The sequence below is a fragment of the Electrona antarctica genome (genome assembly GCF_951216825.1).
Source record: "Electrona antarctica genome assembly, chromosome: 17".
NCBI classification, from domain to species: Eukaryota; Metazoa; Chordata; class Actinopteri; order Myctophiformes; family Myctophidae; genus Electrona; species Electrona antarctica.
In genome coordinates, this window is record NC_136798.1 from 28,453,436 (window position 1) to 28,469,044 (window position 15,609).

General features: G+C 43.5%; 2 protein-coding genes across 2 annotated transcripts in view; one reads left to right on the top strand and one right to left on the bottom strand.

The window, feature by feature from the left end:
* mdn1 (midasin AAA ATPase 1) overlaps positions 1–15,560 on the bottom strand; it is an 88,937-nt gene extending 73,377 nt beyond the window's left edge. Inside the window, exons 1-11 of the mRNA XM_079526881.1 lie at positions 15,335–15,560; positions 14,808–15,034; positions 13,219–13,443; positions 12,571–12,678; positions 11,922–12,114; positions 11,453–11,662; positions 10,437–10,568; positions 9,920–10,023; positions 9,344–9,458; positions 8,356–8,540; positions 194–275 (exon numbers count right to left, since the gene is read on the bottom strand). Coding sequence (XP_079383007.1) covers positions 194–275; positions 8,356–8,540; positions 9,344–9,458; positions 9,920–10,023; positions 10,437–10,568; positions 11,453–11,662; positions 11,922–12,114; positions 12,571–12,678; positions 13,219–13,443; positions 14,808–15,034; positions 15,335–15,430 — 1,677 coding nt within the window. The 5' untranslated portion in view covers positions 15,431–15,560. The remainder of the gene's footprint in view (positions 1–193; positions 276–8,355; positions 8,541–9,343; positions 9,459–9,919; positions 10,024–10,436; positions 10,569–11,452; positions 11,663–11,921; positions 12,115–12,570; positions 12,679–13,218; positions 13,444–14,807; positions 15,035–15,334) is intronic.
* Positions 2,748–4,369, top strand: LOC306940519 (E3 ubiquitin-protein ligase TRIM35-like; the record flags this gene model as incomplete). Its single annotated transcript, XM_079525618.1, has 2 exons — positions 2,748–3,611; positions 3,842–4,369. The coding sequence occupies 2 exons, from the start codon at positions 2,748–2,750 to the stop codon at positions 4,367–4,369; spliced, it is 1,392 nt and encodes a 463-aa protein (XP_079381744.1).
* Positions 15,561–15,609: the final 49 nt, after the last annotated feature.

A 15,609-nucleotide genomic window follows, 5' to 3' on the forward strand; every position in this document is an offset into this window, starting at 1 on the left:
ATTTTAAAAAAACAGAACACTTGATAAACTGAGGATTGCCGTACAGTGGTGTAGTACAGGGTCCCCTAAACGTTCCCATTTGATGTCAAGCACCACCAAATTTTAATAGCTAAAACAGTTCAGTGCTTTGAAAATTACAAACTTTTGACAATAACGGCATGCCCAAACAATCTTACATGAAATGGTGACTTACTTCAAGGAAGACATGTTGTGCTGTAGCTGATGCACTGTTGTCAAAGCTGCTGCTCATCCTTTCACACCACTTCAACAGGTCTCTGCACACACAGTGGGAACAAGTTTGACATTACTATTCAGGGAACTGTATCTGGGACCTCAAGTTAATAGCATCATCAATATACTGAATGCAATGAACATACACTGTACATTTCATGTATTCAAAGAAGCATCATGTCCATAGCTGGATATGTGATCATTTGGAGAACATTGGGCAATTTTAATGACATAATTTGCCACTTAAGTTTTATACTTCGTACAACAGCGACAATCTACAAGTCTGCGGTTGTAGAGCTGCGATTTTAGATTTGTTTTATTTTATGTAAAAACTAATAATGCGTATAATGTCATGCCTAAAATAGAGATGCCAGGTTTTTACATAAAACCGGGAAAGAATCTGTCATTTCAGATTCTATTTTATACTTTGGCTATTCAAAAATAGCAGATATAGAAGCTCATAGCGCGTCACTTTGTGATGGACGGACGCACACGCATACATACGTGACCTGATGATACATGACACACACACACACACACACACACACACACACACACACACACACACACACACACACACACACACACACACACACACACACACACACACACACACACACACACACACACACACACACACACACACACACACACACACACACACACACACACACACACACACACACACACACACACACACACACACAAATTTTGCGGGTCCTTGACATGAAAAAGGTTGAGCACCACTGATATAACAGCAACATACATTCTTAAGAAAACTGTTAGGCTTTAGAAGACATTTGGCCTCAGATCTTAATGGGTTAACAATGTAAAAACTACCCACCAAAATGCATCACTTTTACACAATAAGTAAATGTGAATGCAGAGCTAAATCCAGCCAGCAAAACTGATCCTAATGATGACCCACATAAGCTGCAAAGAATCCAGTATGGAAGTTAATTGCATTGATCCATGAATAACATATACAGTAAGCTACGCTGTTGAAGCCAAGAGCATTGGTATGGAAAACTGTCAACACATCGATCCTTCATGAATGCAACCAGTGGTGGGAGAAGGACTCCGGTTTTTACACTTCATTAAAAGTATCAGTACCACTATGTGGAAAAACGCTATTGCAAGGTACAGTATTTGATTAAAAGTGCTGGCATCAAAATATCCTTGAAGGGATAGTTCACCGCCAAAATGACTTTTTTTCTATCGATTACTCACCTTCACCTCATGGAGATGGTTAAGTTTAACTGACAACCTAGAGAAGTGCTCTATGTTTGATGTATTATAATAATAATACATTATTATTATTATTATTATTATGGCTCAAAGAGCTGTTGGTGCAGATGTGTAGTGGCATGCGTCCCCCAGGTGAGGGGGCTGTTATCAATGTATCAATGCGGTTGACCCTCCCAACCCCCGTGCTGGTCTGTGGGTGTGAACCCCACGCCCTCCAGATCAATGGGCCATCGAGCGCCAGCACAGCCCAGTGGCCAGCTAATTAAAACACTGACCGGCTGGCTGGCTGGTCTCACCAGGGGACAGATTGGACAGGAATAGGGTCAAGGTGGTCTGTATTTTAATCCAGTGATTCTCAACCTTTTTGAATTGCAGGGCCCCCCGGTTTGATATGCATTAGGCTACGCCAAGGACCTCCATTTCATACAATATTTTTGAGGGGTGCTAGCCCCTCATACACACATATATATATATATATATATATATATATATATATATATATATATATATATATATATATATATATATATTTTTTTTTTTTTTGAACAAAGTGATTGTGGGAAGATGATGGTGTAAAACAAGTTGAGATACAATTTAACATGCAGCTTTTAAGGTTGTATTTTATTGTTTACCAATATACGCTCAAGTGGGGGTGTTGGAATGTGATCTTTATTGTATTTTATATGTATACACATACCCTACTCTTATTCTGAAGTGCCGGAGTGCTGCCCGGAAATGCCTATTACGTCATGTATAAAACTGCTGAATAAACGGCTGGCTTCAGTTGTGTTTACACTGGAGGAGTGGATATGAGCTGTTGCCTTCTCTCGTCCTGTTAATTCCTCCGTATGCCTGACCAGTCTCCATGGGCTGTCTAGATTCTTCCTACGCTGCAATGACACGTCTAACAGGTGCACACTGAATCAGGCACAGTGTGTGTGTGTGTGTGTGTGTGTGTGTGTGTGTGCACGTCCACCCCTTGCCTGACTCATCTGAGACGGTAAGATTGCACTTTGGATCAAACGCACAACTTCCAGAGAGGAGGACAGACTGTCTTTCCATCCACAGCTACAGGAGGGAATAGTGAACCAGACCACTGGAAGAACCTGCTGCTGACTCTGTCAACTGAACGGACTTTAACAAAGCCTGCACGATTCACTGTCAAAGTAAACTTCAGGGAACATTCTAGAAGACAAAGTGTTACCACAACTGACTGGCTGGATTTCCTGTCTTGAGCAGAGTGTTAGTAGCTTTACTGAAAAGGCAAAATGGCTGACAAGGTGTCTCTTTCGGAAGAGGACTTTTCCTGTCCTGTGTGTCACGACGTCTTTAAAGATCCTGTTATCCTGTCGTGTTGCCACAGCTTCTGCAAAGACTGTCTACAGGACTGGTGGAGAGGGAAGGAAATAAAGGAGTGTCCAATTTGTAAGAAGAGAAATTCAATGGGGTTTCCACCCTGTAACCTGGCTCTGAGGAACCTGTGTGAGGCCTTCACACAGGAGAGACTACAGGAGAGACCGAAGAGAATGTCAACAGGGTCTGAGGTTCTCTGTGTTCTGCACGCTGAAAAACTCAAACTGTTCTGTCTGGATTGTCAACAGCCAGTGTGTCTTGTGTGTCTTCATTCAGAAAAACACGCCAACCACCGTTTCAGGCCCATCGATGAAGCTGCTCTGGATCACAAGGAGGAGGTCCAGAAATCACTGAAGCCTTTACAGGACAAACTGGAGGTCTTCAATAAAACTAAAACAAACTATGATCAAACAGCAGCACACATTACGTTCCAGACTCGGCACACAGAGACGCAGATGAAGGAACAGTTTAAGAAGCTTCATCAGTTTCTACATGATGAAGAGGAGGCCAGGATCACCGAACTGAGGGAGGAAGAGCAGCAGAAGAGTCAGATGATGAAGGAGAAGATCAAGGGTCTGAACAGAGACATATCAACCATTTCAGACACAATCAGAGCCATAGAGGAGGAGCTGAGAGCTGAACACATATCATTCCTGCAGAACTACAAGACCACGATGGAGAGAGTCCAGCTCACACTGCAGGACCCACAGCCGGTCTCAGGAGCACTGATAGACGAGGCCAAACACCTGGGCAACCTGACCTTCGGAGTCTGGGACAAGATGATTTGGCAGCGGTGGCCGAACGGATAGCGGCGCGGTCTAGATACCGGAAGGTTCCCAGTTCGAATCAGCCGTCCGACACGTTAAAATTACCACCGCTGAAATGCCCTTGAACAAGGCATCAACCACTACGATGAAATGTGTTCTATGAGCAGGGCCTGGCTGGAAACAAGTTCTTGAGCTTAGCCCAGATACCCTGGGTAAATATAGATTTCATTTCATTTCATTTCATGAAGGACATTGTGTCCTACACACCGGTCATTCTGGACCCCAATACTGCCCATCCAGTATACACCCTGTCTGATGATCTGACCAGCGTGACATGGGGAGAGATACAGAAGCTCCCTCACAATCCAGAGAGGTTTGACCTCTTTGTCTTAGTCCTTGGTTCTGAGGGCTTTAACTCAGGGAGTCACAGCTGGGATGTTGAGGTTGGAGAAAATACATACTGGGAAGTAGGTGTGTTAGCAGAGTCCTATCAGAGGAAGGGAAACACAGCGGGTCCATGCTGGAGAATAGAGTTCTATTATGGTGAATACACAGCATTCTCCTCCTCAGAGACCACTGTTCCCTCAGTGAAGGAGATCCTCCAGAGGATCAGAGTCCAGCTGGACTGGAATGAAGGAAAGCTGTCATTCTGTGATCCTGATACTAACACACACATACACACCTTCACAGACACGTTCACTGATACACTCTTTCCATACATTTTCACTGGTCCTGGTGGTACTCTGAAGATCTTACCTAGATCAGTCTAACTCTGGACAATGTATGCTGATGATGATAACGATGAAGACAAAGACGATAATTAAATGATGATGATATATTATAGATTGATAGAGCGTCTTGATCAAAACTGCTTTTCATTTTCTACGCATTAAATGTCAGTAGTGGTAAATGGTAATGGCCCGGTTTCCCAAAGGACACATGGTGTAAGAGGTATGTTGTAGCACATGCTCAGATGCCCTCTAGGCCGCACACAGAAGCCTGTGAACATAGACATTCCGTGCATAGATGTGCCATGCACGCAATGGTAGGCCTCAGGCCTACCAAAAAAAAATATATATAAATGTAAATGCACCCCGGCCTGTGCGGCCGGGGTGCGGAGTGTACTAGTGTGGGCAGTTGAGCAGTCGTCAGCTAGGCTGAATGCCTTTGAAGTGGGCATTGGGCAAAAGTAAAACTCTGGCAGTTTTGGTTGACAAACATAGCAGTTAGTTGTGAAAGTTTGATGCTACACAGACCATGCTAATGACTGCTAAAGCTAATGTTGACAGCCTGACTGTGTGCATGCTTGCGCGGGGGGGCTCTTTGTGTGTGTGTGTGTGTGTGTGTGTGTGTGTGTGTGTGTGTGTGTGTGTGTGTGTGTTCTGAGTTGAGTTGATGATTGTGTTTCCCTCTTCCATGGCATTTGCAATAAAGCAAGCATCCCATGCTTGCCCATGTTGATAAGAGTATTTCAAACTTGAAAGCAGTGGTTCTGAACCAGTGGTCCGGGGACCACCAGTGGTCCCTGAGGGGGTTCCATGGGTGGCCCCAGCTAAATGATGGAGTTGGTAACCAAATTAACCCTTATAGATATGTAACTCTTGAATGTAAAATGAAACCAAGTGGGTCCATTTGGTTCAATGTTACACTCTCAAGAGTTGAATAATTGTTAAACATCTGCATTACTTAAGTTAATTTACAAGACGTCTACACAATTAGACAACTTAGAAAACATGTTATTTTGATCAACATTGGCCTGTTATCTCTCCTAATGGTACCACTACCAACATCAATACAATTCTTTAGTTTGGGTCTGGAAGGCTAAATGTCATCAAACACATAAATATAATAAATATTATATATATCCCACACAAACATTTAATTCCCATTGACAATGAATGGAGAATTTACGTCATAGTCTGAGCAGATATACATGTCACGTCATGATGTACGATGATAAGAGCGCCCCTCACACATGGGTGTGATTTTTTTATATCTTTTAAGCCCAATCTACATTGTAAAATCCTCAGGGTCAATTTAATTCTCTGAATTACAGACCCGTAAATCTGTTTCGATCATCTAGCTGGGGAGTGGGGACCCAACGCAACTCTCTCAAAGACCTCTGGGGGTCCCCAGACCCCACGTTGAGAATCAGTGATGTAGATACTGCAAAGTGTGTGTAGAAGGTGTGTGTAGCTCTATTAGTGCAGGTGTTTTAACTTAGGAGCAACACTACACCTGCACATACTCGTATAGATCTGTGGGGTAGCTCTGCCCAAGGTTAATTAAATAAGCTTAGGAAGCGAAGACTGTACGGTGTACTCCATGTTGCTCCCTAGAAGGAAAGAAACATGCACAATTGAGACCAAGGAAGCTGAACGCGTGCCCATTGCGCATGTTTCTTTCCTTCCAGGGAGCAACATGGAGTCCACCGTACGGTCTTCGCTTCCTGCCCTCTTTTAATAGTAATTGGCTCTGCCCTAAACACCGACAAGAAGTTAGAAGTTCAATTCCAGTGGGGGTTAATGCTAAACATTTATGCACTCGCCGTTGTATTATTTAAAAAAAAAGAATCACACCCATGTGAAGTGAGTGGTGCAAATCTGTGTGGGGGTCTGTGGGGGTCCCCGGAAGTTCCAGACCCACAGGACCACAGCCAGGGTGCCGGCCCGGTTCCGGCGAGCCTTCCCACGTCCGAAACGGTAGAGAAATGAGAGTTACCATGTGGGGGTCTCCGGGGGTCCCCAGGGAGTCCCCGGGGGGGGTCCCCGGAACATCCAGACCCACAGGACCACCACCAGGGTGCCGGCCCGATTCCGGCGAGCTGCCCCATGTCCGAAACGGTTGAGAAATGACAAGAGTTACCGTGTGGGGGTCCTTCTACTGTACACTGTACTGTACTGTCACTGTACTGTACTGGCACACCCGAAATCATCATATATACAGTTAATAATTATGTGCGTGTGTGTTTGTATGTGTTAGGTTGCGCACATGTGGTGAAAAACAACCATGCTATTTTCATGCACAGGCCATGAGGCCAGCCAGCCAGGCAGCCACAAAAGTATACGCCTACTCGGGAGCATGCTACTGTACGTTATGAAACGTTTAAAGCCCTGACACATTGCACTTTTTCTTTTTTTTACATTTATGCAGCCTCACTGGAGAGGTCAATTGGACATGTCAAAACCTGTTGACAAATGTCCACACGTGGCGCAGACCCACCAAAATGAGTCGGGTCAGAGGGTCACCTCTTTTCATTTCTTGACACGCTTCAGTGACGCTTGCATCAGTGACTTTCAGCGTGTCATCATGGGTGGCCTTTATGAAACAGCTAATCAATCTCCACGTGCACACTTCTTAGCCAGCAACATGGAATGGAAAACGTTGGTTGAAGATGACCTAACACTATGGGAATGGACAACGGTCAATGTTTACCAGCACTTGGCTGGTGGCTAGAGCCCTGTTAATGTACCATTAGCACACTGACACACATCAGAGACATGTGCAGCATAAACACAGTGGATATGTTAACAGGGGACTCCCTCTTTCATTGGTGCGTCGCCCAGGTTGTGCCTAAACCCTAACATTTAAACACAAGTGCCAAAACCTAACCTTACCCCTAAACTCACAAACACTATGCCTAACCATAACCCAAACCTCACAGAAACACAGGGAAGAGACTCTCCCATGTTAACAGGTCAGTGGGTGCAATCATTGTGACAATTCCAGGACGAGACGCCAATTCGTTTCACTTAAACTTTTCACCCGATTTTGTTGTGAGACACGTTACACGAAAACAGCCAATCTACATGTTCACAACCTTTGGCCTTTAATGACAGTTCAATTCTGTTTTAATGCGTTTTGTTGTGATTCGCGATGCTGTGTTTTATGTTTGCCTTTAACTGTTTCTTGCTTCTTGATCTTTTTTGTGAGATTAAGTACCGTATTTCATAAGCCCTTCAGCGTTCTTTCATATGGTCTACTCTGTACAAAGTTGTATTATTGCATTTTATCACTGCATGCTGAGCCTCTGGCTCGATCTGCAAAACAGACTAAACAAAGAAAGATAAACGATATCCTTCACAGAAAGACAATGAACAGAAGAAAGTCACATTAAATCATCTTGACAAAGGCCACTAAATATCCTAAGATTCAGTAAAAGATCAGCTGAACCATACTTCAGACCAAAATCACTGTTTGTTTGTCTATCAACTCCTGGCACAATGAACGATACGTTAAATTCATGGACAATTTTATCTTTTGTGAACTCAGCTCACAGGCATGCTCCTCATTCGTGCTCGAGACCATTTTATCCCTGAAGTGTTTTAAATACCATAGTGTTTGAACTGTACCGAGCACATTACTTTGGAACCCCATTCACTTCAATTGAAATATTTTCCTCATTCACTAACAAAAACAACAATAATCCATGAAATAATAAAGGAGGAAAAATAATCTTTTTTGGGGTTAAGTATTCTTTTAAAGTTTAAACACTTAAACCCTGTACTTAGCTGACCTGTAACGGAATCCCCCGGGGGCTTTATACTTCCGTTTTCACTCTACACTTTCTTACAGAAAGATAGCCGACCTACAAGCTCACAACATGTGTGTGTGTGTGTGTGTGTGTGTGTGTGTGTGTGCAGGTTTGTGTGTGACTGTGATGTGAGCTTGTGGATCTGCTATTTTCGCCAAATGTTCACCCCCCAGAATAGGGTTCATGTGGTTAACAGTAAGTTAATATTGAGCCGTGCATCACCTCAGTGACAGGCCTCGGCCCTCCAGCGACGTGGTCTTGCTGTCCTGTGTGGGCTGCTGGTCCGCCTCAGGGGGCTGGAGGAGGCTAGGCTCCTGCTCGGGGTGTCTGTCCCCCGTCAGCTGGCAGTAGATGTCCAGGAGACGATCTGCCACCACGGCAAGGTTCGGATACCGGCTACACAACACCTACATAAACGCGTGCACACAGACATACAAACACACACAGCAACAAACCATTAAACCAACATACAGTATGCCCATTGGATGGACATTAATGGGGAAATATACGTCATGGAAAAACTAACATTCATACTTAACAAGAGGATACATTTCACAAAAAGTGGGATCATCTGGAGGGTTTCAACGATTAGGCTTTTAACTGGTTCAGACCGTACGGCGTGTGGGCACGTCATAACTAATCCAACCGACGACGCATTTTCATTGAAATTTTTTTTTTTTGGCCTCCAAGGCCACCATACTCCTTGCTCTTCGCACATCCGCGGTCTCGTTCACTTCCCTGTTTACCGCTGCAGAAAGAATCCCTCGTATCTCCTAATCTAGGGAGCTCTCCGTAGTTTTGATCAGATGGATATACTAAGGTCTTCATTTCTGACTTCTGACCTGCCTCTCGTTCAAAATATGAACGCGAGGGATTATTTAGCAATTTATATCGTAACGAGAGCAATATGTCTCTGTTTTCCGGAACGGAAGGGGGCTTTACAGAGTAAAAGCAAGCGACGAGGATTCCCTTCCTGACAGGAGTCACCGTCACTGTCAGTCTGTCACTCAGATCTTCAGCCATTTTGAAACATCTTGAAAACAATTAGCACAATTTCTTATCAAAAGCTTTTCAAATGGAGGTCTAAGGCTAAATACAATTTGGGGGTCCGACCAGAACCAATGCTTTATAAAAAATAAAATAAAAAACTTCAATAATGTATGTTTCCCAGAACAGGCCTTATGTTTGGGCGTTATGTTCAAAGTCAAACCTTTTTCAGCTCATCTCGTGTCATGTTGCCCATTTGGAGCTTGGTCCAGTACTTGTCCAGGAGAGCTGCATGGGTGCTCTGAGGTCTGTACCAACTCCCTCCACTGTAGTACATCCTACAATACAAACACAGTAGACATTCTCAATTAGGTGTGCAAATGTTAATCAGGCTAGTAGATTTAATCAATTATCAGTGACCCCTGACAGGTGGCACCATCGTGTGAGGGTTTTCAGCTATTGATTTCAATGGTATGACGTCACATTCTCTTTCTATATAGCAGCTCTATGAGCTCACAAGTCAGGATGCGTTGTAGGGATGTCCCAATCACGTTTATTTTGCTCCCGATCCGATTCCGATCATTTGATTTTGAGTATCTGCTGATAGCGGATTTTTCCCGATCCGATATTTATTCGATGTTAGAACACTTATGCCATATCACCATAGTACAATATCCAAAATCACAGACAATATCATGATATGGATATAATATTCATAAGGTTGTACTGTAGTACCATGACGAAGTAGGCCATAAGTCGTCAATCAGAATAATAAAAAAACGAAAGGTGACATTCTTACCTCCGTGTTGCAAAGAACTGAAATCCAGGAGCAATGTCGATGCAATCCTCCCGTCCTGGAATCATCAGCTTTTTATTCTCCATCAAAGGCAACAGCACAGAGATCTGTAGAGATGATCATTCAAATGAAACGCTGTTCCAATAGTAAGTAATAGGTGTAGGATGACAAAGAGAATACTTCTGCATATACTAGATTCTATATCATCCTAGAAATATGCTTCTTGGCCCGGGCGGTTAGCTCAACTGTCTGGGCAGTGGGAACCTAGGCTGCCAAACCAGCCACGGGTTCGACTCCCGAGCCCGGCGGCCTTTGCTGTGTTCTCGCTCCCCCTTTCCTGTCTGTCTACTGTCATTATCAATAAAGGCATAAAAAGCCCCAAAACAAATCTTTTAAAAAAAAAAGAAATATGCTTCTTTAGTTGAGCTGAACATATTTCTGCTCTAATTCTCTTTGCATGTTGTTGTACCCTCTCAGAGTTAAATGAGCAGTGAGGATTCCACAGTGTGTAGTTACTGACCACATCCAGTGGTGCGTGGTCAATGTCTTCCAGCAGGATCCAGTGTCCTTTGGATACAGCTTGCGTCAGGGTCCCAGGCTGCCACACAAACTTCCCGGGTATGTCTGTGCACCGGTACATCCCCAGCAGCATCTGCAACACAACAACATACACTGATAAATACTGCTCAGTTCACACATTAACTTGCAGGTATAAATTAATTAATTCTTCCAGTGCCACTGCCAGTGTTTTTGGCAGTGAGGATCTATCATAAAAGACCACATGACGGAGATCTCTGTCATTGGTGGTGAAGCGTTGGATTAGACTTGACATAGAACTCTGTCAATGGCAGGGATATCACTCGCAACCCCTTTAAAAGGGAGTAGTTTGCCCACTTATTTTATCAGTTACACTTGATTTATTGTATGGAAGTGCAGGTCCAGCCACTGTGGAGACTGTGGTCTGGTGTGTTGCACCATCCTGCTGCTCTGTGGTGTGGTTTAAACCAGAGTCTATGGTTGTAGAAACTGGCTCTGAACACACCAGTACAATACACTTGTTACACAAAGAACAGGTCTTGACCCGGCAACCCGCTTGTTACAAACTCATCGGGCAGACTACTGTACTTTTTGATTACATCCTCCATAAGAACTTAGATCACCCCAAAATAACTATCAATTACACACCCCATGAAACCTTGGCTTGAATTCATGTAGATTTTCTTTTTTGTCACATTCCTAAGCCAATCATTTGGAGACCGGCAAAGTCTCTGGTAAGAGACTCAATTGAGTCCATGGGGCTAGTATGAGACTCCTACTGAGTCTTTGACACGGTCAACAAATTATTGGCTTAGGAATGCGATAAAAACAAAGAAGTCTCCATGAATTCAAGGCTTCATGGGGTGTGCAATCGATAGAAAAAAATATTACCCATTATGGTCCATTTTCTTCCATTGAACACTGTCAGAGTTACATTGAATGAACACAGAGGATGTTATGGTGTAGTCCAACATGGTTTCAGTGTTCCTCTTACTGTACCTTGCTGTCGGTTTGATCCCCGAGTTGGACTTTGAGGATTTCTGTAGCTTTCGTGTGTCCTGTGACGGCAGCCATGAACTCAACCAGGGCGGTTTTACCACATCCAATAGGACCCTCAAGGAGGACGGCTCTCTGGGAGGCCACTGCCAGCGCCAGTCTCCTTAGATTACGGCACGTCGAGTCAACAAGCACCAGATCCCTTGGATTGATCTACAGAGAATGTACAATGTCAATTCAAAAACACTACTTGCTGATGGCATAGTGGATTGGTGCTTGTAGAGTTTTCACAGACAGTGTCATATGCCTGGCTGACCAAGTATAAAATAGAGCAGTGGGGTTCTTGAAGGGGTTCCGGGGGGTACCCAGCAGCATTAGTTAATGCAGCACCACAGTTTAACAATTTTAACCATATTTCATACTTTGGTATAACAACAAGTCTTCTATTCAAATTCACATGGTGTGCACAGACCTGCTCTGTCTGTCTAGGTGATATCCTGGGCAGTACCACGCCGCACACCGCCACGACATTCTGCGACAGGTCCTCCGACACCACCTGACCTCGGGTGAACTTGTTGGCTTTCTCATGGCGCCACATCACCGAGCCCTGATTGGCCAACACCAGAGCCTTTTCTACCTCCAACTGCTGGGTTTCTTCCAAAGACCTGGACACGGATGGAAAGCACTCATGACCACCATAGAAATTAGGGGTGCAAGGCATCCCAAAACGCAGTTTATATTTAAGGGACGCAATAAAACAACGACCTCTGCATCCACAGGATGCAGTACTGTACTGTTTTTTATTCTAGTTTATTTTGCTATCTTTAGTTATAATATAATCATTTCTTCTTCTGTTTTCTACATGAATATAACCACATTATAACCATATAAAATGAAATGGGAGTTAAATGCTGCAATTTGTAAAAAATGGCAAAATATGACTCCTAATGTCGTTGAAGTGGGACTCATAAAATGTCCCTGAGACTCATCTAAAAGGGGCATGTCATTATAGGTGAACATTTTCAAAAATAGTAGCCAGAAGCCAGTATTTTAGCCTGTAATCCTTTACTATCGCCCACCATTCAGGATGCAAAAGCCACCATTAAAACGCGTGAACGTACTTTATTTTCATGTGCAGGATCTCGTCGCTCGTCAGCACCTTTTTTAGAAAGATGGTTTTCTGATTATCCGTCATGTGAGAGATGAGGGCTAAACAATGGGCCGTGTACCTGTTGGACACAAAGACAAGACATCAGTATTAGCCGATTGCACAAGCAAGAAATTAAAGCAATCTACCGCATTACAGTATTTTAAATAGCAGTGACAGTAATAAAATAGTAATGATTATCATCATTGTGAGATTGAATAAAATAAATATTATGTAATGTAATGTAATCTAAAAAATGTTGTCTTTGTGTAACAAAGGGACCTCTCTTTTCTACAAATTTAAAACAATGGTAACAAAACGACAACTGTACATATGTGCCAAGTAAAAAAATATATAATTTAAAACAACAACTAAGACATTATCCACAAAGAAAAAAGCCAATCTACAAGCTCCCAAAACCTTGCTGCAGTGTGACCTTGTTGATCGGCTATTTTCACTGTCCGACGTGTATAAATTGTAGGCCTTTGCTGCTTTTTGAGCATCAACATCGCCAATAACGAACAACATGTCCAAAATGGGGACGCCAGGGTTAATGTGGTAAAGGAAACGAATGAAAACAAAAAACAGGGAAAAGTCCCAGCTAAAGCAGCCAACCACGCACCCTCGAACCATGACATCGCTGGTGAGTAGCTGGGATACACAGGCGCTCCAGTCCCAGAGCACGCGGAACTTGGCACAGTCACTCTGGAGGAAGCGCAGGGTGGCACCCATCAGGTCGCGTAGCTTCATCCTCCTGGGCCCGTACTGGACCGAGGAAGACTCCTCACTGGTGAAGAAGAGCCTCTGGAACACTGGCGGAGCATCGTTGAAGTACCTGGCAGCAAACCTGAAGGCAGAGAGAGAGCCCGTTAACCCATTTTGGCCTGACCTCGAAATTTAAAAAAAAATCTTCTAAATCCTCCAGTTTTCTGAAATAAATATTTTCACGATTTCTCAAAAATAGCAGACCTACAAGCTCGTAGCGCGCCACTCGGTGGCGCGCTATGAGCTTGTAGATCTGCTATTTTTCAATAGCTAAATTATAACATAATGTTTAAAACACCAAAAGGGGTTCATGCCTAAAATGGGTTAAATCAAAACCAACTTTTACAGTTCTGAACCAATTCATTTTCAGTGGAATCACTCTGAACTGGTTCAATATTAGGAGGGACAAAAGAACCGAACCGGTTCAATCCCGTGGAAAAAGGGGCCAAAGTGGGGTTCCAGAGGAATGATTGACAGATAGAAACCGGATGGACACTTACAGGTCAAACGGACCGGAATTTGCACTTTGCAAGAGGCTATCTGTCTATGACAGGATCACACTGTGTGTGTGTGTGTGTGTGTGTGTGTGTGTGTGTGTGTGTGTGTGTGTGTGTGTGTGTGTGTGTGTGTGTGTGTTCTCGCAAACAGTTTGACCAGATCAGTGCCTTTTTTATGCACGTTGCCACTTGCCAGTAGGACACACTGACACAGATTGGCAATTTTACATGAATTTTATACTTTTTGATACTATACTTTAATTTTATAATGGCTCCAAATTTGGAGTCATATGTCATAGTTGACTGAAGTCATAGATGACATGGATTTTACAAACCGCTCCTACACTATGTGGAGGTCCACATAACGTCCTAGTTTACTAGTAAATACCTCAACATTGATGTTGGCTATTGATGCTTTCACAAAATATTTACAAGAGATTCTTGATAATTATCAATAATATCCATATGATAACTGGTAAAGGCAAATGACAGAACAGCTAGAACAGTCAGGTATGTTGGGATTTTACATCACTTACTGAACTACAGCCATTAAAACGAAATAAGATTCCAGGCAATATCTAGTCGCATACGCATACTGTACCACTATATGGATATCACCGCTGTTGGGGGGGAAACTTCAAGAGTCATATCATGTCCTGAACTGTTACTTTTCAGGATTCAAAGCTAAAATATGGAGATACGTGATTTCTGCCTGACCGAATAATATTCAATATTCAAGGACCAACCATAACTCAGAGTGCACAAATGGAAACAAATGGACCCTCAGATTTACAGACCTGCAAGGGTCCATTCAACCCCCTATAGGAATCGTTAAGGGAACCGTTAAGGAATCGGACCGTTAAAGAGGGAAGCTTTAAGGAACCGGAATGGTTAAAATCCTACAAGGATCCCAACCGTAGTACTGTGAGGGGAACATGGTCCAACTTACGCCTGAGCATCAGGACTGACACCGAGGAGTTTGCTGAGAGCCACACACAAGCGCTCATGGAGATCATGGTTGATCTTCCCTCCTGATTTCACCCGGTCTGCGTTCCTCTCCAGAAGGTCGAGAACGAGGGGTCGAAGATGCCGAGCAATGAGCAAGGTGTAGTCCTTCTCCAGCAGCAACTTGGCCAGATATCCCAGAATGCACTGCCTGTCCTGTTGGCTCCATATCTGACAAGAGTACAAGTCAAAATGGCCCAGAATGAAACATTATTGTTTGCTCACAGCAAAACAACAAAACAAAGCCAGGCACAAAAAAACAGTATTTATTTGACTAATTTCCACTCACTGCCTAAACGACACTGAAACATGCATTCAAAGACACAATGTTTTTTTGCATTAAAATTAACATTATCAGTGTGTGGAGGATAAATGTGCATACACCATGGAAGATGCGCTCAGAATCACAGAAACAGCTCTAAACAAAAACATTGTGCTCCTAACAAGTCGGTGGGAGAGCTCTTAGCTTACCTGCTTGGCCAAATATTGGCCCAGTTCGTTGTGACTTTTGTCAACATGTCTGGATATGGTTCCCAGTGATGACAGGCTCAATTCTAGGTTTTCCATCGTAACATTTGTCGTTCAGTGGAAGGAGCCGATCCAACAACCTACACAACCAAGGACTGTCAAGGAGCGATCAGATATAAGTTGTTCTATTATTGAAGTAAGGCAGAATAAAGAGGGCGCATCGCTTAGCTTTTCTCTGTCTGATCACAACACACACACACAAGCACGTTATCCCGTCA